General features: G+C 38.2%; 1 protein-coding gene across 2 annotated transcripts; it reads left to right on the forward strand.

Moving 5' to 3' along the window:
- Positions 1 to 443: 443 nt before the first annotated feature.
- On the forward strand, positions 444 to 19693 carry LOC109401031 (uncharacterized). Of its 2 annotated transcripts, XM_019673515.3 has the most exons (4): positions 444 to 910; positions 1084 to 1149; positions 5317 to 5457; positions 18749 to 19693. In XM_019673515.3, exons 1-4 carry the CDS (start codon positions 650 to 652, stop codon positions 19091 to 19093), a joined length of 813 nt encoding a protein of 270 aa, XP_019529060.1. In that variant the 5' UTR covers positions 444 to 649; the 3' UTR covers positions 19094 to 19693. The 2 variants fall into 2 exon arrangements, with proteins under 2 accessions (XP_019529060.1, XP_019529061.1); XM_019673516.3 differs by lacking the exon at positions 1084 to 1149.
- Positions 19694 to 26142: the final 6449 nt, after the last annotated feature.

The following is a 26142-nucleotide window of genomic DNA, read 5'->3' on the forward strand; positions in this document are numbered from 1 at the left end:
TCTCAAACAAACCAATATCACATTTTGATCGTCAGTACTTGAACTCTGCCCGGGTTAAAATGTAAACTTTCTTAGGAACGCAGGCTAATCTAATATAGTAGCAAGAATACACCGAAAAAAAATCGATTGGTAATCTACGAGGTCAATCTAGATTCTGCAAAATTGAACCAAGTCAAATAAACATGCAGCTCTCAATATTCGCCGGCATGCAGTGTGCTACACTCAGATCCATGTGAGAAAGGTAAACCCGGCAACGTGCGCGTGAGCTTAACGACCGATCTGAGCTCGAACTGAACTGAGCCACCGGCTTCGGCCCAGCAGCAGCAACAGCAAAGGCAGAGCATCGAATTGAGCGAAATTTTCACAGAGCCACATTTCGAGCCCCACCTGAACCGGGGAGCCGAAATGCAGCAACCTCCCCACGGGTGGTATATAAATCGAATTGCCCATTCCAGCTGTAGCTCACTGTGGATCTTACTGTGTGTGGTTGAGCAGCTGCAAGAAGAATCGTGATCGTGTATAACTGAAAGGACTCTAGAAAACGGGCAGTGATAGTGTGTGTATTAATCTTGTGTGGGAGCACGTAGTGACAAATCGAAGAACATTAGTTTAGATCTCGCGCTCTAGAAGCAACATCATCCAGGAAAAAATGCGTGCGATAGTGCTAATTTCGGTCCTGTGCGCAGGACTTACAGTCGCATTCCCACAGCAAGCCATAGATCCTGCCTACCTGCGTCAGTATTACCAGCAGATTGCGGCGCAGGCCGGTGCCCAGGGTGGAGCAGCCCAGGCCCGTGCCGATGCGACACCGATCTACGAACAGGGAGCCCAGGAACAGCAACACGTTCCACAGTACGTTCAGCAACAGCAGGCCCAACAGCTCCGTCTGCGGGACAACGTTCAGGATCAGGTGAGGTTCTGGGTGATGTGTGTGATTTACGGAAGCTACAAAATTGTGTGCGATTAGTGTAAAGTGAAGTGAATTATCACACAATGAACGTGCGTCCTGGATATGCGCGGAAAGGATTCTCGCGTAAGGTGTGTGATACAGTCATTGTCATTCATGTTGTTGATTTCCCACAGATTCAGAGGCAATACCAGCAACCGCAACAGATTAGGCAATACCAGCCTCAATATCAGCCTCAGCAAGTGAGTGTTAAATCGTAGAGAGTAGTGCATGGAGTAAAGTGCTTTGCTTTAGGCTAATGCTTGACCACACTAAGCACAACGCAGACAACGCACATTAACCAAAGAAGCGCGATTGCACATCGTCCCACATGTGTGCCAGCACACCACTAGCTTCACTCCACTCAACTCAACACTGAGACCACAAACAGTTCAGAATTAATGGACAAAAACGAAGACAGTTTTTTTGAAACTACATAAAGTGGATTTCATCATAGTGATTTGACATACGTTTGAAGCTTGATGTGAATTTGACACAATGTTATATTCGTAGTGACAATTAATATTTGAAGTGGCGAAAAGTGATATTACAAACCATTTTAGACCTTCCCTCAGGTCTACAATTTCGTTCATTGGGAATTAATTGAAATGATTCGAACAACTCATGCGGCTGAAGTCCCAGTTGAAATAATACGCCAAGAAAAACAAAAAATGTTTCATAGAGCTAGTATTGAATTCGCTGTTGAATCGGAATTCCTGAGGAAATTGCTGATCAATTCTTGAATGATGAATTGTATAATGTTTCAAAGTCTTTCAGAAGGAATCCTTAAACAGTTCGTGACACAATACATTGTGAAGCCCTGCTCAAATTCTTGAAGGATTCAGCATAAAAATCTCAAGAGAAACAATTTCTTGAATTGATTCCCAGTTTTACACTAGGAGGATCGAATTTCTGGAAACATCACTATACATAATATCGTATTTTTGATAAAATCCATGGATTCCTCGAGCAAATTTCAGATGAAATTGGCTTAAAATTTACCCAGGATTTCAGCTGAAGCTTTTCAAGAAATTCAGTAGGAAACACTATTGGAAATTGGGCCAGAAACTCCATCGAGAACTAATAATGGATTTCCTCCAAAATTTCTTCTGCATTTTCTACTAGATATTCTATTTTGATTTCAAAATTTTGTTATCCTCCCCGAGAAGTCACGTTAGAACAAGTTTTTTAGTGTTCATTCTTTATGGTGATCACCCAGCAAAAATCTTCTCCAGAGATTGCAACAGGGATTTAGTAGAAATTCTCTTTAGATTTCGCAAAAAAAAGACAAACGATTGTACTACAAATTTTACTTCAAATTTTTCATGCAAATTGCACCTTCATATTCTTCTTGCCATTTCTATATAAACTCAGGCATTAGTTACTACTAAATCTGAGATCTAATGTCGTCCCAAGCTGCACCTGCTACATCATCCACATTATGGCTTTCTATGCTTTGGTCTAAATAAGTTGCACTAAAGCACACGAAACTTCCATCTTGTCAGCTGAGTTGCATTTAAACTCCAAAATTCGTAAAATTGCGGCTTTGTTTCATAAAAATCACAAATCACCTCGTGTTTGATATCGATTTGTGGAGGCAGAGCTTACATATTCCTCGCAAGTGATAATACAGTTAGCTTACATTGAATGTGCTAAGTAACATGCATGAAACATCAAATTCTGGTTTATTTGCTCAGATTTGGTTCCAAATGCGATGCGGAAAACTTGAGCGTCTTCTCATTTTGACAGTTCTCTAACTTGTGACAAAAAAGGTTCAATAAAGTAACAACTTAGGGCCCATATAGCCGAGGCGGTAAACGCACGGGTATTCAGCATGACCATGCTGAGGGTGACGGGTTCGATTCCCGGTCGGTCCAGGATCTTTTCGTAAAGGAAATTTCCTTGACTTCCTTGGGCATAGAGTATCTTCGTGCCTGCCACACGATATACACATGCAAAATGGTCATTGGCAGAGGAAGCTCTCAGTTAATAACTGTGGAAGTGCTCATACAACACTAAGCTGAGAAGCAGGCTTTGTCCCAGTGAGGACGTTACGCCAAGAAGAGGAGAGGAAAGTAACAACTTCAGTAACTTTTATGGTACGTTGAGCAGCGATTCTGTCATAGAGCCTTTGGTGTAGTATGTAAGCACAACGATATTAACCCGGGAGCGGTCGCGTCGTGTACTGAGTACACGCACCATCATAAATGCACGCATGTGGTACAAAGTGTGAGCGCGGCGTCACTGCAGGTAGTCAAAGACGCGACTTCTCGAGGGTTAATATCTTCACTACTGTGTTTGTAAGAAGATTATTAATTTTATACATTTTTCATGTTATATCGGTAAAAATATAAACTCTATATACCTAAAGGCCCCCCACACTGTGGCCCTATGCCCCCACATTCGCAAATCTGACCCTGAGAGCAATGAACGTAAAAATCTCAATGCACCACAAAACGCACTCTCAAACTAGCATATTCCCGGCAATGCATTTTCAGAATCTAATCATGCATACGATCACTGTTTACTTTTCATGCAGAACAATAGACTCTCGATAAAAAATCTTCTGATTCTAGCCGCACACACGCTCACTGTTTACTTTTCGCGCCCAGCAACATTCTTCCAGCAAGGAATCTTTCGAATCTATCTCGCTGTTTAGTTTTTGCGCCATATGCAAACTTCCACCAAGAAATTTTCCGAATTTAGTCATTGTTTACTTTTCATGCCTAACAACGTACTCCCGGAAAGGAATCTTCAAAATCCAACCACGCACACGCTCACTCTTTACTTTGCTCGCCAGACAACGGTATCCTGGAGCTCTTTCCGCATAAATGTAACTGACGATTTACTTTTTGCGCCGAATTACGATCTTCCGGCAAGGAATTTTCCGAATCTAGTAGAGCACAGTCTGTCACTGTTTACATTTCGCGCTGAACAACGTACTCTTGGCAATATATCTTCCGAATCTAGCTCACCGTTAACTTTTTGCGTCGAGCAACAAACTCCCAACATAGTTTCACGCCGAAAAACATATTTCCAGTCAAGAATCTTCCGAACTATTTTCACTGTTTATGCTTTGCACCGCATAAAAAAACTCCTGGCTGTAATTCTACCACTGTGACCGCGAATGTAAGCGCGCACGAGCTCACCCTAGATACGAAACTAAAGCTAGCCAACATTATCCATTGTAAACTACCCGGGTAGAGGTGAATAACAAACCAATAACTAAAGAATAACATATTTTGTCATCATATCTAAATTTGCAATTCTTTAGTTTTTTAAGAATAACTCAGGATGACACATAAATAACAAAACATGCTATCATTGTAAAACTTGTAATTGGGTTTTCAAATTAAGACAAATGTATTGATTTTTTGATTTTATACGAAAGAGCACCTTTTTCTGAACCACCATGATTTTTTCAGATTTTTAGAACTTCATTTTGGTACCTAAAATCGCTTTCGAAGATATTTTTCGAAATCACCTTTTGACAGCTGGTCAACTGCTTGACAGCTTCGCCCAGTACAAAATGCGACGAGGGGTGATTCGACAAAACGCTCCCATACAAACTTCAAACTGTTTTTTAAATAGGTTCCCGGGCACCAAAATTCATGAAAATTTGGATTTCGGCTCAGTTTTGCATGCAGATTGTGAATATGGAATTATCTCAACACCGCTAAAGAAGCCAATTGACGAGTTATTATTAAATAGAATAATAACATAATAATAACAAATGTTGCTATCATACTATCTTGCCACAATATCAAAACATTATCATAATTTACCATCATATTAAAATATGTTATTATTTTGACATTTTTGCTATTATTTTGTTATGACAATAGCAAAATCAGTTAATGTATAGTTGTTATGCTATATAAATTTAGTTATTATTTTTGTTATTTTAACTCTTATTTCAAACAAATTAATAGCAAACTTTGCCATTCAATCATTCTATTTTAATGGTAAAATTTGTCATTCATTTGCCATTTCGCTCTACCCGGGTAACACGGTTTTGGATTATAACAATCTCTGAGGTTTACGCATAACATTGGATATACAACGGATACAAAACAACTTGATGACTGAAACAAATTAAATTGGAAATATTCAAGAGTTAAGATTTACACATTACGAAATAGCTCTAACACATATGCTACCTCGCACTTCACAAAAACTACTTTGAGACAACATCAAATGCAACCTTCGACAAAACTTGAAACTCTTTCCTACACTTCACAATAACTATCCAGTAGGTATAACCGCTTAATAAACACCGCCAAATAATGCAATCAACACTCACAACGTGAACCCAATACTTACGCTCTCTTTCTCTATCGAACCAAACCACCTTCTCATCCCAAAAACAGATCCAATACGTCCAGGAGCAGCAGTTCGCTCAACCCAAGCAGCAGGTGAAGGTATCGAAGCCCCGTCCAGCCCAGCAGTACCAAGGACTAGGCCAAGCCACAGGAGGCCAGAAGCACCTCGAAGACGAAGAAGACTATGACGTAAGTACCTGTAGCTACAACCGTTACCGACTGACTAGTATAGGGTAGTTTACTTCCGTCCGCATACCTTCCTGGGTGTAGTGTACCTAGATGCAATTCAGTTGCCTACTATGTACCTAAATCATCTGCTCGCCGAACCAGTTACGAGCTGATGCTGGCTGTGGACTAGTCCGGGCGGGATCGAGATCAAGTTGACTATTACGTGCATACAGTGGTAGTAGCGATCACCACCATCCATGAGGTGGTCCAAACCAAGTGTGGCTGGTCGTTGTCGATTGGGTAGACTTGTACGTTGACCCTCAGTACATGCTACCAACAACAGTATGGTCTTTTACGGACAACCGTCATTTGAGTTACACTCGTTGACTCGTTTGTTGCGTTATGTAAACACCCTCGTTGGGAAGCCTTTCAATTATGGCGACGAGATATTTTTAATCAGTTGGTTGTGATTTTTTATGTCTTAATCAAAATTGCTCTTCCCAGATGACATATGTGAGCATATGTCTCCGTGTGAGCCATGGCCCACGAGAATTAAGGCTGAGTGGCCCATCATCTTTAGCAGCCATTTCGATTCTGTTGCTCGTAATTTAAAAGTGATACCTGATATTTGATAATCAATTAGAGCTAGCAAGTGTGATACACTCTGTCACAATTTGACTGAAAATTAAAAAATAAATAAAACTCACACATTACCAAAAGAAAACATGCAATAACAACCTACAAGAACTCATTTCGAATTAAGCAACAAAAAGGTACACCATAACGGCACGCACCGAGTGTCTTTATTGTCGATTACTGACCACGGTCAAGCCGTAGATGCGTTGAGGTACCAACGAATGTCGTAAATAATGCATTCCGCGCATCATCATGACGCTACACGCTAACGCCGCTCAGCACTAAAGTGCATAATTTCCAGACTACACCAAAAATGTGTAACCCTTGCACATTTACAAAATCAGCTCCAGTGTCCGCAAAATTGTTAAAATCGCAATTTTTTTGTACGCCAATCTAGGTAGGATTACTAGTGACCTTGGAAAACAAAAAAAAATCAACATTTCGCATCTAGAAGAGTGTACGAGCTGTTTTTTGAGAATGTGTAACTGCTACACATTTTTGTGTGGTCTGGAAATTATGCACTTATGAGTAGGTCTTACACATTTTAGTGCTGAGCAGTTTTAGCGTGTACTGCTGGAGGTATTGACGACACATGCCGGGGGGCTCAGAGCGCATTTGCCAATTATTATTGGAGAAGTGTGTGAAAAGCGAAAATAAGGAAAATGCTTACTCGGACCCGGAGCCGCGGGCATATCGAAATAACGTAAGATGCGTTGCGACTTGACGATGATCACATACGATTCGGTTACGATTTGATACCTCGGCGTACCGGTTGAAAGCGAAAATGTGAACACTAATGGTGCGTAACGTTTGGAGCAAATTGGTACACAATGTTACTACAGTTGGCGGCAAGAATCGATTCGGCGCCTATTGATTGGATTTACGACAGGTAGCGGTTAATGGGATTGGGATCGATCAGTTTTGCTGCTCGATGATCGATTTACGCATGAGATCAGTCCGGATATTTGAAGACTAAGAAATCGCTTCGATGCACCTGTTTGTAAATTCAATAGAGGTTTTTTGCAGCTTTGCTTCGGCTAAAATGGAAATGAGATGCGACAAATTATCAAACCAATCAATGCATTTCTTGGTTTTCCTTTTTGATTAGTCAGAAGCACTCAATAGATACACTCAGGCAAATAAACCTAAGATTATCATAAGGTCTTACTTATGAAATGGTCTTTATACAATTCATAACGGCTAGAACGAATTTCATAAGTCAGTTTATGATGCAGAATCGACTCACAGTTTGGCTTTTATACACATTTAACACTACGATATTCTCAAGCGTCGTTAGCCGCGTGGCTTGAGCACGAGTTCAGTGATCTCGACGTTCATGGATCGATTCCAGTCTGCATCATTTTACTATTTTTCTGCTCTTTTCATAAGTTTGTCTTATGTAATTAGGTCATAATAAGCATGTTCAATTTTCATAAGGTATTCTTATGGCATCCATACACTGAACGAAAACCCCATCCCGAAATCGACTGATTTGTCCGACCATCCAGTCCAAAGTACCAAAATCGTGTTTTCGAATGACGAATCAGTCATACGGCAATCATCCCAAAAATCGGATGACGATCATCTTATTCGCGTATGAGTCGACGCACGCTATATGAATGAATATTAGTTGCAGAGCGAAGGCCACACAGATGCACCGAATTTATTCATCGATAGCGTAACAAGTTCCTTGATCGTGACACCCGGGACATTGACGATTTTGCTTCGCATGTCCTATCCTGGACATGTCATTTTTTGAAAAGGGTGCCCGCAAGGGTACCCTGGCCTCTAACAGTGTTGCCACATTTAAATCTGTATTTTGCCTTTCAAAAATCTTTATAATCTGCATCACCATTTTTTGTCAAAAATCTGTATGAAATCTGTAATATTTCGCGAAAAATCTGTTTAAAATTCTGTAAGTTTCTCAAAAATCTGTATAATCTGTATAATTTCCAAAAATCTGTGTATATTGGTATACAGAATTCTGTATAAAAAGCTGCAAAAAAATCTGCATGATTACAGAAAAATCTGTATATGTGGCATCCCTGGCCTCTAAGCTCATAACTTTTTGAAAAAGATAGCGGTGACATTATTGTTATCAATCGCTAAAAAACAAAGTTGCTCGACCATATGGTCGACATTCTATTTTCATATCGCTGTCATCCGGTTTTAAGATGACATCATTCGGTCGGTGGACCATACGGTTTCCGACCGAATGTCGTTAAGGGGCGTGATCGTATCGCCTCTCAGTCGATTTTGGGCGGGGGGTTTCGTTCAGTGTACTTTACAGTTATGGCTAAATTTCATAAGGTATTTTGATCAATTTCGGTAGTTTACTTCACTGAGTGTAGATTAGTTAGCTAACTGTTCACTTCTGTACCTTCTTCTTCTTTGCGTAACGCCCCTACTAGGACAAAGACTGCTTCTCAACTTGGGTGTTCTATGAGCACTTTCATAGTTATTAACTGAAAGCTTCATCTACCAATGATAATTTTGCATGTGTATATACCGTGTGACAGGCACAAATATATTCTATGCCCAACTAAGTCAAGGAAATTTTCTTTACAAAACGTTCCTTGGCCGACTAGGAATCGAACCCTGTCCCTTCAGCATGGTCACGCTGAACACCTACGCCTTTACAGCTGTGCTTATGGCTGTGGAGTTGCAAAGATTAGTATATCTACTTCCAACATACTTAAAACAGAATGCCGAGATCGGCTGTGTGAATCTCTGTTTTGCTGAAATCTCGGCTAAACGTTTGACGTTTAATGTTTGATGGGTGATGCTATGAATAAACTTGACTTTTTGCTGATATCTCAGTCAATTTGCGATGGTCGAGCTCAACTGAGTGTGTAGCAGATTTCAGTCTTTCAAGAGCATCCTTCTACTCCATGATTCAAATAAGCGTGCTTAATGATCCTGAATGCCAGGATCGATTTGGATCATGATTTTTTCCAATCCCAGCGTGCGGGATTTGTGCATGAGATTCAATCCCAAGATTGAATCCCTGCGTTCAAGTGCACTAGTGCGCTGAATAGGTTGGTTGTTTGGTTTGACAGTTTTTATTTTTGGAGAAAAAATTCCTCTTCGGGGTCATTCTAATATGACGACCATCGATTAGAGGGAGGGGGAGTCTGAGAAAGTGTGACTCGGTGTATGAGTATATGAAAAAGCGTGACAGAGAGGGGAGGGGGTGTCTAAAAATCTAGAAGAATGATGGACGCCGTATTTGAATCAGCCCTTCGGGTGTCTGTTACCCGTTACCCGTTCCACTGCAATACGGGTGCAATACTAATTGGTAGTAGTACATACCGTACATAGTCGAACCTTGTTATTGAACGCAAATGTTTAGCTTTTATCGCATTTTGATTTGTGTAGGAGGATCTTCACAAGATGAGCCCCCTTTTGTGTGTTAACTGTAGACCCATTTGTGATAAAAAGGTAGCGTAAGCACAGGAAAATTGTCTTTCTAAAGCACCATCTCCGGCAAGGCTGGCGTTTGAGTCCAGCTATTTGGCACTTGTCATGAAGAAAACACCAATGCAAAACCTATAGCTACCGCGAAGGTCAGCCCAATTTCCTGGGTTAAGCGGTCGGTGACAGGCCCTGCGAGCCATCCATAAAACCACAAACCGTCAGCCTAGAACTTTACGTTCTTCCGTCTCGAAACACTTCTTTGGGTGTTTTTTTACAGCAGTTTCCATGTAGGAACTTGTAATCTCAAAGCAGATTACAGAGACCATTCTGCTGATAATGATCAAGTAATCAAATGACTTCCCTGTAAACTGTCCAAGATAAATTTACCATCAACACTCAAATGAAATATCTATGGCAACGCGATGCATTTTTCCTGCTGTAGGAATCAATCAAGGATTGAATCATGGGATTCAATCCTCCCATACATGAGGCAAGATTCATTGCATGCCTGGATTGAAACGAAATAAGCGCGTCGAACTGATCATGCTCCTGTGGTTTTGAATCCCAGCAGCTCTTGGAGTGAGATTTTTTGAAGACTGGCAGATTTCACTACTATCTACAAAAACATAGACGCACAGTGGTCCAGATTTGAAAATACCTGGCAAAAATTTCCAAATCAGTAGTCTGCTAGTTTTGGCCCATATGAATGTATTGAAACATGATTTAGCGCTCAATTTCATTTTAAAGGCATTTTCATTTTTTGTCGATTTCTTCGAGCAAAATCCGAACAAAATTGATGTTTTTCATTCAATTTTACTATACACATATCATCCTGGCGCTATCGTTTTGGCAGCTCTTGGCAGTTGCATTTTTCTCTAACCGATTCTGCATACATAAACGAGCATTTGAACGGAATCTCCCCGCGGGGAGTAGCGGGGAGCGATTTGTAAGACACTTTGAAGTCGAACTGTAAGAATTTCTCGTACTAATGATATGTAATCTCAATTTTGTAGTCAAAAGTGTTATTTTCATCTCTTCCTCCATTGCAGATGTCTGATATAGACAAGAACTTATAAATAAACTTTTGAAAGCAATTATATTACTTGTATCAATAGACTTTTGTAGTGGTTGAACTTGTTTGTATTCTTTATCAAAAATTCAGCACTTTTTCCATCAGCTGTAACAAGATACAAATTCGATATTTTCAAATTTTTTAAATGCCAGTTTTTTATTATTCCTGTTCGGGTTTGTCACTGCGACCAGTTTTTAGATCTATTGTGACATTACCCGTATCCTTAGTGTAGTGCATGTCGCATTACTCAATTGCCATTGAGGGGCAATAAAGTATCGATTTTGATACAGTTTTTGTTTTGTTTTCTTAGAAAACAAAACAAGAGTACTGATATTGGCCATGCATCGGAAACCTAGCATCACCCTAGTTTTACTGCTAAATTCTCCCCAGGTTTAGGACCCGGGTTTTAACATTAGCAGCAATATCATTCCAATAATGGGACATGTGTTTAGTAATAAGGATTCTAGTATGTTCCTTGCGTACTAGCACTTTCCAGTCTTCGAAGAGTTAGTACATACATGGATCCCTAACCCAATTTGATTTCCTTTGCATTGAGTTTAGCCTCAGATGGTGAGGTTTTTAACTATATGCAAAGTAAAGTTGGTAAACTTAGTTTTATTCAAAGACTGGAAGTCATCACAACACCAGTAGCAAGGACTAAATACTATAATGAGTATAATTATCAGAACACATATTCCAAAATTGAAAAATAGGACGACACTAGATTTCGGTTTGGTAGATCTAACACCGCAACGCAACCCAAAAAGGCGATCTACCCACGCTACGGGCTCCGTTAAAGATCGAGCATGTTTTAAACCCCCTCAACCATTCATCCCTCAGCACGGGTCGCCTGACACCTTGGATTGGGGTTACCTGTTTGGTGGACTTTTACCCCCGGAACAGGTGGTCCGTAGTGCTATTCTAAGCCGGCAGCTACACGGACAGTTAGTGCTCCTGGTATTATGGATGAATGCTCAATATACTGTATCCCATATAAGACATGTTAAAAAAATTGAGTTTCTGCCAGCTTTTCTCAAAATTGGACCTCTGTGAGACGCACTTATCTCCACTTTTTATCCGATAAGTCCTAGGGAAGTGGAACCATCTCGGCAGGGGTCCTATTTTGGGCACTTTTCTGCTATAACTCAGCCAACTCTGAACCAATTGACACAATTTTTAGAACGCGATGAGATACGTATAGTATATAGCCGTGTACAAAATTTACAGTCAATTGGTTTGGAATTAACTGAGTTATAGCGAAGAGGGCCCAAAATACCGGCCGCTACCGAAGTGGTTCGCTACCCTATCATTAAAACAGGAAGATCGGACCTGAATCAGCTTCCGGTAAGATAATAGTATGGTGAGAATAGCGAATGTGCAAAAAAAATGATAGCCATGTAAAACACAGTGTGCAAAGAATTAGTTGGAAGGACCTCACCAAGTTCCATCTCCTCGGGCAATCGCACCCATGCTTAGATTGCTTTGCTACGCTAAATAGTGTTCTTGGTAATAGATCATCTACTGCCAACTGCGCGCTACATTTTCTTGACTTATCGTCCAATGTTTACTTACCGAGCCGAAAAACAAACTCCCGCCAAGAAGTCTACCGAATCTTGCCGAGCGCATGCTCTTTGTTTCCTCTCTCTGTTTACTTTCCGCGCCAAACAACAAACTCCCGGCAAGATATCTTTCAAACCATGCCAAGCACACGCTTATTGTTTTCTCTTCGCACAGAAAGATAAACTCTCGGTAATCTTCCGAATCAAGCCACGCACATGCTCACTGCTTAATTTGTAAACCGAAAAACAAACTGTTTAATCTTTGTTTTATGTGATGAAAACTGTTTTAATAATTATTGTGCTATTACTTGTACGTTCTTGTATGTGTGTAAACAAACTTCTGTTTACGTTACATGTGATATTTACCACAATAAGTGAAACAAAAAGTGGACCCAAACTGTAAAACATGAAAAAGTTTTATCTGTCCCATAATTTTATTTCCAATTTATCTAAGTAGTTAAAGCTAGAAAACGAAAGATAAAAGTAAGATAAAACATCTTTCAAATCCCGAGCAGGAATGAATAACTGCCACATAACTAGAGCATGCCAAAGTCAGGTATCATACCAAGACAAGGTATTGGTCGGTTATCCAGGTATTGAAAATAACTTATTTTGGTATTTTGCAGGTATTGATACGATACCTCAACGAGTTATTGCTTTGGTGTTTAGGACTGCTTGAGGTACTATTGAATTATGGAAAAAATCGCTATTTGTATGGAAATATCGCCGATTATTATTTAGGTATTGCCATACCTGATGTCATTATTCAAGTATTATGCACAGAATACACACCAGTTATTATTTTAGGTATTTTACCTCTTATGCAGGGCTTCCTAATACCTCATTCAGGTTGTAGTTATTCGGTTTTCCATACCTGAGTTGGTTATTCTTCAACTATTTTCTCCTGCTCGGGATGAGGAGCAACAGCAAAGATCATTTTATCGAGTTTTCAGCAAAGGTCATTTGCGTCTTCAGCAAAGATCATATTATCGTGTTTTAAGAAATTATGTTAGAGATTTTTTTTCTTAATATTCTGAATAAAAGCCTTTGACTTCAGGAATCTTTCTTTTTTTGAATTTTCTTCATGGACTGATTTGCACCGGAAACCCTGTTCAAAAATCCACCAAAATAGTTTTTTAAACTTCCACAAACTCATAACGCAATAAACAAGTGAAATTTATGAATTGTTGAATTATCATGTAAGTGAACTAGTTCCAAAACATCTTCTGATAACTCAAACATATTATTTTGTACAGAATCACCATCTTCTAGTTACTAGAGTCTAGAATCTAGTACTTCATAGACAATTCGATTCATCGATTTCTGAGTAAGACCAACTCAGTTTCTTGAAAATGTTGTTGTAAAATCTGCTAACATTTCTTGTCATTCTGAAGTTTGCTTCCTGAAGCCAGAATGCTTTGAAAACACGATTTTTTGCTGAAAATTTGTAGATAAGATTTTCAAAGAAATGTCTGTATCAAATATTGCTGATTTAGAAGCAACAATTTTGCAAAGATTTATGAATGATTTGAAGAAACGCCTGACAGTACTCATAACAGAGCGTTGAGAAAAGGCTTTTCTAGACAGTTTCAGACAGTGTTTGGAATTTATTTGCGAGTTAACTGGGTGGTCAATCTCAGCTTGTGTTACATTCGGCGAATCCAACGAATGAGGGCATCGAAAAGTGTTACACTAAGTGAGAACCACTTCTCGTGGCAGCTTGTGTATAACGGAGTATCTTCTTGGTATTCCTTCGTGAACCATGGGACTCGACGTGAGAATAAAGACGCACCTAGTAATTGAAACAGAACAAACGAAAAAAAACTGCTGAGTGGTTCATTTATCACTTCGGCTTCTAAATACTGATTTCAGGAAAAAAAAGTCCGAAGAAAAAGTAGTACAAAGGAAAATCAAAAGGATTTCTTGAAATAACTCGCGGTTTAATGCGAAATTCAGTAGAGGAATTTCTATCGAATTTCTAAGGAATTTCCTTTAATAAAATCTTATCCAACTTTGAGAATTGAGTGTGCCGCCCCAAAGAGCGAAGGTGTAGTGGAAATTTTTTGAAGATGGGCGAAAAATAAAAGTAGGTTAAAACGTAAAAAAAAAATACGAGCTCAATTAAACGATATCGCCGAGAAACACCAATCAAAAACGAACAAGAGTACGTTTCTATAGAGGAACATCTTTGAGCAGTATCTTGCCCAATCCCTAGAATTCCAGTAAGTAGTTCTGCTTTTAAGTACATTTTCTGTAAAAATACTGAAAGATTTTAGAAATTAAACTCACGGTAGAATTGCTAAATACATTCTCGAATTTCATGAATAAACCTCAGAAAAAAAAACTCATGAAAATATTCAAAAGTCTGTTTCAAAATTAATATCTCAATTTGGAACAGATTCTCTTCCAGAATGTTAACAAAAACAGAAACAAAATTTCCCGTAATTTTGTTCATGAAAAGCAAACTATTCTTGACAAGTTCTGCCGAAAACCCAAAACCCACGGTAGAGTAAAATTAAGCTCAAAAATCGTTATTTTGGGGAAAATGTAGTTTCTCAGCGAAAATGCGTTAAGAAATATAAGCAACGATTTATACACTGTTCAAACTTTTGGATTAACTATAGTTTTGAATATTTTCGGAACAAAATACAAGACATAAGAATAATTTTGTCCAGTTTGTAATAGATCATGGATTGTTGAAGTGTTCTGCAATTGGGAAAAGTTTCAGAAATCGTCTCCAAATTGTGGTCACAGAAAAGTTAATAACTAGGTAGATATGTAAATATGTAATTATCTACTCAATATTTTAAGTAAATGAATAATATATTAAACTTTTAGGAGAATCAAATATAATGATTCAGAAAAATGTTGTAGTTGGCTAATACTTTGGTTGAAAACTTCTTTATAAAATGTCCGAGAAGAACTAGGCTCGGGTTAAAAATCTCGTTGAACTACTGTATAGTTCGTGAAAAAGTTCTTAATAGCAGTATCAACGAACTTGTTTTTTATTCTCATACCAATATGTATTAAAACTTGTATTTTTTTACTGTTATTATGAAGCTAATTAGTGGGCCAAATGCTAATTAATTTCCAAATCAGTGCACGGGCCGCACAAAACCTGCATGACGGCCGCAGTTTGGTGATCACTGCCGTAAAACTTACTTTGCTGTGTGTCTAATAAGAATATAAATAAAAGCTTCGTGTCACAAATTTCCAATTGTAATATAATAAATATTATGGTCACTAAACTTTCCAACTGGAACTATAAAGCTTCGTCAAGCTACCACTCTCTAAACCATCAACGCACGTGAAAGGGTGCATTGATAGGGTGAATTGAAATGCATGCTGTATAAACAGGACGCAGTGTGAACTATAGAGAAAACCCAATCCATCAGTGACTGTCCAATTGGATAGAAGTAATTTCGAATTAATTAACAAACTGTTGCATAGTTGTATTCAGCTAACGAGCACTCTTTGGTCATTTATGAACATATGCGTACGAAACGCTCACACGACCAGGCATGGTTCGGTCTAATTAACATCATAAGGCGCCGTCCACAAATTACGTAACGCTCTAGGAGGAGGGGGGGAGTATGGCCGAGCGTTACGGCCCATACAAAAAAAAATGAGTTTTCATACAAAAAAGCGTTACGGAGGGGGGAGGGGGGGTCAAAAAATGTCGATTTTAGCGTTACGTAATAAATGGATGTCGCCTAAATCTTTACGCAAAACTAGTATAGCACCTATAATTTAAATGCGCACGAAGAAGTTGAGCTTATTCATATAAAGTTCTTTACGCAGGTTCCAATAGTGAAAAATAAATAGACAAGAATGTGTTGACTTCAATAAACTCACCCTTTTCAGTAATTTCCCGAGCAAAGGCGGATAACAAAATGATAACAAGTTCTGTTTCCTGGTTATCATTCGTTTGATAATTGAGTTTGTTATCATTTAGATTGAATTAAGAGCCAACATAACAAAAATAATAACTGAGGGGCCCAGAATCATAGGGGTGTAAGTGACCATTTTGTCGATTTTAAGCTGAACATATCATAAAATTCTTCAGATTTCAAGCTTTCAGGAACTTTTTTAAGATTATTTATACGATGATTGGAAAAAATACAATAAATCGGAGAAAATTGGGTTAATTTTGAAACTCCATACATTTTGTATGGGATGAGAAGTTGGTCAAAAACTTTAAACCTCATTTACTCGAAAGTGGATTTTTGTCACTTACACCCCTTTGCTTCTAACCCCCTCAACTCAAACATAACAAAAATAATAACTGAGGGGCCCAGAATCATAGGGGTGTAAGTGACCATTTTGTCGATTTTAAGCTGAACATATCATAAAATTCTTCAGATTTCAAGCTTTCAGGAACTTTTTTAAGATTATTTATACGATGATTGGAAAAAATACAATAAATCGGAGAAAATTGGGTTAATTTTGAAACTCCATACATTTTGTATGGGATGAGAAGTTGGTCAAAAACTTTAAACCTCATTTACTCGAAAGTGGATTTTTGTCACTTACACCCCTTTGCTTCTAACCCCCTCAACTCAAATTTACTGCACGAATACCAAAATGATAAGAAGGTAATTTATCATTGAGTTCAAGTTGATAACTAGTTGTGTTATTCAATTTTTTATTCAATATTTCATTTAGTTATCAAGATGAAAAAATACAGCTGATTGATAACATGTTTTGTTATCATCTGGTTATCATTCAGAGCTGTTTTATCGACCAAAACAGTATAAATCTACTTTACCGACATAGTTAACAGTTGAAAAAAGTTTCAACTATTGCGCCTAGTGGGTCTCGAACCCTGATTGAGTGATTATCGGTCGCAGCCGATATCCCCTATACCAACGGGACTCAGTGAGAAGGAGAGTGGTTGAAGGCTACGCTTTCGTACTGTAGTCGCATTGAAGATGGAAAGCGGAATCTACTTTTAGATTCGAAGTCCACCAGACTTTCAGTTTTGAGAAAACTTTGAAATGTGCGTTTGGAAACTGATAACACATTTTGTTATCAATTAGTATTTTTATGTTATCGCTATAGACCAAAATTATTGATAACTAAATGTGTTATCATCTGATTATCATCAATTGGAAAAAATGATAACAAAAATAACAAAATGATAATACCGATAACAGTTTATTACCAAAGTGATATCACTTAGTTATCCCCCTTTGCTCGGGTTATGTGACACTTACTTTTCTTCTGCGAGGTGTCAGGCATCATTGACGACGTCCATGGTTATGAACCTGAAACGAGAAGAGATTTATGAAACACTCTTCTGGCTATAGAGCCATTGCGCTGCACTTTATTGGTTTTTTATTATTACCGCACTTAAACAGTACTATTATACGAGGAAATCAGCGATATTAATTACATGGTTAAACATCAACTGGCGCTATTATGTAAGCTCTCCCGCTTGCAGTCAAACCGTGCCAATCCGAAACAGATGTGTTTTGCATGATTTGTATGGCGGTGCTGTGACATAATGCACTCTGTACCACCGCCACTGCTGCTATAACACCACATTGTGCCAAATCAGGTGGACAATAAAACACAAAATGCACATAAATGTACACTCCGTAGGCCGACGGATCAAAGCTTTGCGGTTCATACGAACGAAGAAAGGTGAACCGATTAACCCCTCTAGCACCCTCCAGCTGCAGTCTGATTTACTCTGGGATTTTTCTTTATGGTGCCATGCTGTATGAAGAGCTCTCACTTTCATTCGCATGATATTATGCTTCCTGGCCTCGCAAGAGTTTCATGATCCAAATGTGTTTATCATGATGACATAACTTATTCTGTTCATCTTGTTGTCATAATAAAACAAAATGTATTTGTAATTTCAATATGACAACAATTTGTTGCCCTTTTTGTAATAATGTCAAAAACACTGACAGACAATCTTAGGCACCCTGTAAGAATTAGACTACACGGTAAAAAATCTGCACTGTGATATAAACTGATAGGCACTTGAATTCGCACTACTGTTCAATCAGTTTGTTATCAATTACATATCATTTGACAAAGAACACCCAATGCCTCTTCAATTTTAATGTAACTTCACACCAATTCATGTTGACAATGTTTTGATTTCAAAACTAAAATTAAAAAAAAAATGTGTACAGCCGCACCCAGATTCGATACCAGGACCTTTAGAGTCACGATCAACTATTTTGCCACTACACTGCTTCACATCTGTTAAGGAGGTGCGAATCGAAGCGAAGCACTTTCTACCGCCTGTCATCTATATTTACTTTCATGCCCAAAACAGTCATTACCAAATCAACAACTTTTCACTTTGGATCGTATTGCTTTTTACAGTAGTGCAAATCGAAGGGATTTTCTGTTGATTTCTCTGGTGGGTTTGTTTTGGTTCTCAAATCAACACTGACAGCATTGCGATCTCAAAGGAAAAGCACTTCTGATTATGTTGATTACGACATTGAATAGTTAAGGGATTTTTCCCTTACATCTAGCGTGCAGAATTTTTACCGTGTACATTATGTAAGAAACCGGTTTTACATATTATAACATAAGCTCCAGCATTCAACCAAAAAACACTTTCACTAACTGGCTGTGCATTTCCTTTCCATCTCCACCTCAGCCCAACCCATCCTACCAGTTCGGTTTCGACGTCAAGGACGACGAGTTCACCAACTACCAAAACCGCAAGGAACAGCGCGACGGCAACGTGATCAAGGGCAGCTACTCGGTCGTCGACTCTGACGGATTCATCCGTACCGTTACCTACACCGCCGACCCGAAGGAGGGCTTTAAGGCCGAAGTCAGCCGTCAGCCTACCGACATCGTCGTCAAGACCCCCAAGCCGATCCCGGAATATCAACAGCAGCCCCACCAAATCCACCAACAGCAGCAGCAACCTCAGCAGCAGCACCGTCTCCAGCAGCAGCCACAAAAGGCCCGACCAGACTACACCCAGTACCAGTAGGGCGGTAGGCTAGCGAGGTCAAAGGCTGATGATATACAACAAGACTTATCCTATTTCCTTCCCCTCGAAAAAAAAAAAACTATCCCCCACTTAGTATCTCATCATCTTAGAAAAAGTGAAAACTATAATTTATAATAATATTATAATAGTTTTAATTATAATAATACGACGAAAACAAAAAAGTCACCGTTATACTGAAACACAACCATCGCTGCCGCAGCGTGCGTTCAAATTGCAACGCTATTGATAGAAGAGACGAGACATGATTCACCCACAAACATCAAGCTGAAATTAACCCATTCTAGCATATTTTTAATACACCCTCACGTCGTTGTCATTGAGCGGCGAAAGTTGAAATTAAAACGTGTGTCGTTTATTTTCACTTCAGCCAGCTTGGCACAATTTACGAGATAGGTCATCTCATCTTACACCAGGAAAAAAAAATGAATTCAAAAAAATCAACACACGGTTTCATGATCAGCATCGAAAGAGGCAAAGTGGGAAGAATTGTGTTGAACTTTTAATCGCTCTCTTTAGAACCACCATCACGCTGTTGTAGTGTAACATGATTGAAATAAAAAAGATGAAACGAAATGAAAACAGTAAGTGTTGTTGATGGTAGTATCCGAAACAATTAACTTTTTTTTCTAACCTTACAAGTTGCCATCCTCAAGGGCAAAGATGGCAAGTATCATGAATAGATCATTGTGTTATTTGCCAATTTCACTGCCTCTAATAAGAAAGGCTTATTGACGACATCATTGATTTTCCATAACTTAAAAGCATTATTGATTATTGATTCCAGCGGGCAGAAATTAACATGGGTCATGGAGAAACTAGAAAAAAATCATTACATTTCCCTTCACTTCTCAAGGGCTTTATAGCTAAGGCGGTAAACGTGTTGCCTAGGTGTATTGATTCCATTTTCGTTTTAGGAATTTACCAGAATGGACATTTTTTTTTGGCTTTCCAGGGCTATAAGATATTTCGTTTCATTGATTCAGTTCTACATCCTTACAAATAGGTCATTTCCTAGGTCATTTCACTTCTTTTATTTAGCACTAGCTGTCCCGGCAAACTTTGTCTTGCCAGGTTGCAGTGGTTTGACAACTGTGGAGGTCATTTTAGCACAGCACTCTAGATTGGTTTCATTTCGATCCTGTTGAATTTCTTCTCGATTCATGAAAAATCCTTACTTTCACAGTTTTTCTACTTTTTAGTTGATTTTCGTAACTTTTTATTACATATATAAACACAGCCACCACGAATACGAATCGAACCGTGCAAGAGTCATGCTGATCAGTTCAGCCGTTCGTGACTTTTGTTGCCTCAAAGGGACTTCAAACTCATTTTTATATATATAGATAGATAACTTTAGCACTCGACGTACGAACACTTCGAGTGCTTGCATGTCCTCCTCGAGCATAGTCTAGATCTCGTGCCCGTAGAGAACAACCGGTTTCATCAGCATGGGAGAACGCTTACAGCGCCACCTAGCGGCAAAATTCGAAAACCTAAAATTTCTGCATACATTTGGCCAAGTTTTCCCATACAAACTTCAAGCGTTTTGAGCGCCCCCTTAGGCTCAACCGATTTTGCTCAAATTTTGAACGTAGCTTCTGGGAGTACAACACAACTGATTTAGGAGGTAAGACTTGGCATTTTTCGCAATTTTTGTTTTTCATATAAGTGTGGGCCACCTTAATGTTCACTCAAAAAAAGAATTTTCGATAGAAGGCACATATACCAATCAACTCAGTTCGACGAATTGAGATGATGTCTGTATGTGTGTATGTATGTGTGAATGTATGTATGTCTGTGTACAAAAAAGTTCACTCATTTTTAAGGCACTTCCCATTGATCGATTTTTCGGATTATAGCTCGGAACGAACCGAAATTCGATCGTGTTTGACAGCTCAAGTTTGGCATCGGATTATTATTCCTTTTTCAAGAATCTTTATAACTTCGTGGAGAATGGTCCCATCTTTTCCAAATTTGGACCACTAATACACAGCTAGTTGGTGAACTTACTGTAAAAATTTGAGAATATTTGATGCACTTTTCGAAAAGTTACAGCTAGTGCAACCTTTTTTGAAAAGTGAAACTTTTGCCTGTTCCGATCATTCTGTCTATCCCCTGTATGTTTAAAACATCATTCACATCACAGCGCATCCTGAACATCGAGAAGTTTAAAATTTAAAAAAAAAAAAACAAAATAATTGATTCACCAATGTTGTTCAGCGTTAAATGCTGATTTTGAATATGGTTTACATTTATACGTATTTGAATAGCCCTCTTTATGAATATAGAACACCACCAGCGTCGGTAGTGTAGTAGTAAGCATGGTTTCCTCTCACCCCAACCGGTCTAGGTTCCGTCCTCTTAGCTGACACCATCGGTATTTCTGAGACAAAAATATTTGATCACGCCTTGCCTCGGATAGGAAGTAAAGCCGCAGGTCCCGGCCCATGTGTTGATGGGTTCGATATGTAGGGTGTCAGTCTCCCTCATACGTCCGTGTTTAGGCAACGTTGCGCTCCAGAAGGATGGTCTAAGGTGTTCAAGCTGTCCTGAAATTCAATCCTTTAAATCTACAGAAGCCATTTTGTTCGTTTCAGCAACAAATAATAACGTTGAATAAACTGCTGTTATCCGCGAATCTCTTGAAAACTCGGAAGCCACTCATTGATATTATTATGCTAATCCAGGTCATTCTAACTAACTAGAACCTCAGATAGTTACTCGTAACAGTAATCATATCCGCTATTCCAGAACCACAGTCGATCCCATAGCCATACCCATAATGAAAGCCACCATCCTGCTTGCTTACATCTATGTACAATTCTCCGATTTATGTCATAAAACATGCGTCGGACCTAACCTTCTTCTTTATGGCTCGACGTTCCCACTGGTACTTGGCCTGCCTCTCTTCAACTTAGTGTTCTTTAAGCACTTCCACAGTTATTTATTGGGCTTTCTTTGCCTACCATTGCATGAGTTTGTATATTGTTAGGCAAGTACAATGATAGGTACTCGCTAATGTTTTAAACGTTGTTCAGTTTGTACGAAGTACATTCTACAGAAAACTTGTTGTAGTTTAGATTTTTATTCTCTTGTAGGTTTGTGATACACGGGGAATCAAATCAATCAATATTTCAATCAGTTTATACATTAGTTTATTGGCATATACAAGTTATTACTGATTATGCCTCTAGAGGGCTCATTCCTCAAGGTGTTTTGATGGTATTCTCGCTGTATAAACAGTTTTAAGATATTTGTTTCTTCACATTTTAGTTACAATTTCTTAAGTTTACAAATTTTCGACCTGCAATATTTGTGTCTATTTTCACTCTTTTTCACTGTCCAGCTGATCATATATATCCGATTCGAAATGATAGTTAATTTCTTTTTTAGCTTTTCTTCCTCTTTTTGGCTCTTCCAAATTTTTAAGGAAAGTAGTGTAGTATTCTTTGTTTCTACGGCATCAAATTTTTCAAATCCTTCAATTTTGCATGTGGCAACGGTATTGGTTTCGTTTCTATTGGATCCAGTACAATAGTTTCTGCGTTAGGCAGAATTTCGTCTCGTGTCAACATCATCGTGTTAAATTCTTCTTGATCCACATCATGTTTATAATCCACGGTTTGAGGATGTTTGGTGGATTACTTGAATACCATTATATCTTTAAACTTAATGCGATCCCCGTTTATATTGTGACGAGGAATACTGTACCGTTTCGAAAGATCACTGATAGATTTAAATTCTTCTTGACGCATTTCGTCCTCTTTTATTGGCACAGACCGACGAATCGATGCAATTAGTATCGCCCAATCATGAGGTACATCAATATCTATTGTGCTTCTTCTTTTTCGTCTTTTCGATTGCAGCGTACACACTGACCACTTCCATATGTGAGTGGCCTGTTCTCATGAGTTTATGGATGATAGTTAGGGTACGACAACGTTCAGCAAGCAGTTCCTTTACGTAACTGAACATATAAACAATATTTTTGTTTAAATTTTGTCCTCCGCATCGATCACTGTAATAAATCATCTCAGTGATCGCTGAGGGTATGGACATGAGGTCTTTGATGAGGCAAGATCCAACTTCTTTGGGGCTAAAATATAAACGACTCATAAGAAAGTGATCATTCGTCATAAATAATTCCAAAAGTCCCAGTGAAGAAACAGGGGTATAAGCAGTAAAAAATAACAAAAGTTCCATAAACAAATAGAGAAGTGCATGAATAAATCAAAAGTTTCCATAAATAATTGATTTTTGAGCAATTAAAAACGTCAAAAATGCAATGAATAATTCAACTGTTGCAATAAAAAAAGCCAATTTTCCCACCAAAAAACTTCGAATTTTCCTTAAATAAATCCGATTTTTCCATAAAAAATTAGAAAATTCACAATAAAAAAATATCGAAAAAGCAATAAATATTACAAAAAGTGCAATAACAAAAAAATAAATTATCAATAAATGTCAAAAAACGAGCAATAAACGTAAGTGCACTTTGAGCCAAAAATTACATAGACCATGCGGCGCAGCCGCATAGAGGATTGAGGAACTGAGGCGGCAGAAGGCCGCCGAAGTTTCCGATATCCGATGCACCGCAACTGCATCGATTCGGTTCTAGGCAAACCACAGATTCAAGAATTTGCCCGGTATAATGCAAACATAGATGTTATCCCTTTTTTTAGGTCCGACGAGCGATAGCGAGTTCGGACAGCAAGCAATTGCTCGGTAAATTGCGATCATAGTTACGCTAGCTTTTCGGTCATATAAGTGCGATTCAGCATTTCACTGTCTCATACTTTTCTGCATTTGTTTTTCATGGGTAATTTCGTCATTTTTTATTGCATTTTTTGAATTTTTTATTGCTTTTTCGATATTTTTTTATTGTGAATTTTCTAATTTATTATGGAAAATTCGGATTTTTTTATGGAAAATTCGAAGTTATTTGGTGGGAAAATTGGCTTTTTTTATTGCAACAGTTGATTTATTCATTGCATTTTTGACGTTTTTAATTGCTCAAAAATCAATTATTTATGGAAACTTTTAATTTATTTATGCATTTTTCTATTTGTTTATGGAACTTTTGTTATTTATTACTGCTTACACCCCAGTTTCTTCACTGGGACTTTTCGAATTATTTATGGGAAATTTTGTATTTATTATGGAACGTTTAATTGTCTGCCCTTCTTTGGATCCTCTCCGTGCCTTTGTCTCATCCCAAACGTAACACATTACAGAGTTCTCTCCGAAACAACTAATGAACATTGACCTTTAGCATCATCGTTGGAACTTACGCAACTCGATTCCAGATACTCCGTTCGCGTGAAACTTCCCAATGATTGTTCTTGTCCTATTTGGCACGATTCATCAATTGCTGCTGCTCCAATAGAAATGCTTAGTGCCACTGAAAGGTCATAAGGAATATTTTTTTTGGTCAGATATGTTAGTATAATGATTAGTATAATGATTAGTATAATGATTAGTATATCGTAAGGTACCCATTCACCGTTCATTTGATATAATTTTCGTAGTGTTTTCAATATCAAAAATTGGGCCAAACGAACAAAACTGAGTAAATACTCTCTTTACTCAGATCTCTGTTAAGACTCACATAGATTTGATCTAAGGCTTTCACATATTTAGAGTATTTACTAAGCTTCATTCATATGGTCTATAGCCTATTAGTGGCATGTTCATCGTCATCCACGGCATTACTTCCCTTGAAGAGGGTGAACTCACATTTTTGTGAGTATGTCGGGAGTGGGATTCGATCCCAGGTTCTTGGCGAGATAGTCACGGGCTTTACCCATCATCAATCAAACAATATATACTTACCCACTTCGATTTTATGAAGCTCCTCCATCAGATGAGGCGGATCCTGCTGAATGTCGGTCAGAAATCTCCTGAACTCGGAACCAAACGATTTGGCCGTGGACACTGTAACGATGTGAAACATGTCTTTAAATATATTTTAGTGCACATTATATGTATTCTACTAACGTTTTTTCGCATTGGTTTATTTGATGTTTCCGGGTAGCTCCCAGGGGACTGTTATGGTTTTCTTGTTTTCTTACCCAGCATTAAAACTATGCTCACCTATGCTGCTGTGTTAAAAGATAGGTTCTCAGCTTGAGCCTCACACTTGAGCCACAGTTATGTTGGCTACGAAAACATTGCATTGGTGGGATAGGGATGCCAATTCCTTGGTTGCTCCATTGCACTATGCTATGATGATGGAATACGGTGAAGCAATTCTTAAGACCTGGAATTATAATTGCAACAAATAGATAAGTAACAATTTTCTCTAACTTCAACCATTTTTCGACTGATGGTAGTAACAATTTTCGCAGTGAAATGGAAGGTAAATATTGAGAATCAAATACTCAACCTGGAAGACGAAGTCCATCTGGAAGGATCTTTGCAGGTTCGTGACCAGAACTTGGAGAAAGACCTGGTACCCGAGCAGAGGAGAATATCAAATTCATAACAACAAAATCACATAGCCTGCTTTTATATCATAATTTATTATTATTAACTTATCAAAGTATTACTTTTTTATAACATGTTTTATTGGGCAATCTGATTTTGATATGATCAAGTTAATGAGATTTATTCACTAAATATCATTTCAATCATATACTTTGTTGTAGACCAAGTTTTGTTATTATTCTACTATTGAAAATGTACAGATATGTGATGAACTATAACACAATAATAACAAGTTTTCAAATTCACTGCAAAATTCATTGTTATTAAGTTGTTATTGATTCTAACAAAACATGTTATTAAATTGCTCTTCCAGGTATATTTTTTTGTTATGATTTTTGTTATTTTGCCGCTCATGACAGACAAGTTTATAACATAATAAGATATGTTAAAAACACAATAATGATTGTTTCCAATTACCCTCCCTAACATGTCTGTTGGATCGTTGATAGAAATTTTTATTTTTTCTTCAATGTTCCTTGTGATCCACAGTTTCACTAGAGCCACAAGTTTCAATTCTATGCTCAATGGTGTCTATTCTTCCA

Source organism: Aedes albopictus, chromosome 2, assembly GCF_035046485.1.
Source record: "Aedes albopictus strain Foshan chromosome 2, AalbF5, whole genome shotgun sequence".
Classification (NCBI taxonomy): Eukaryota; Metazoa; Arthropoda; class Insecta; order Diptera; family Culicidae; genus Aedes; species Aedes albopictus.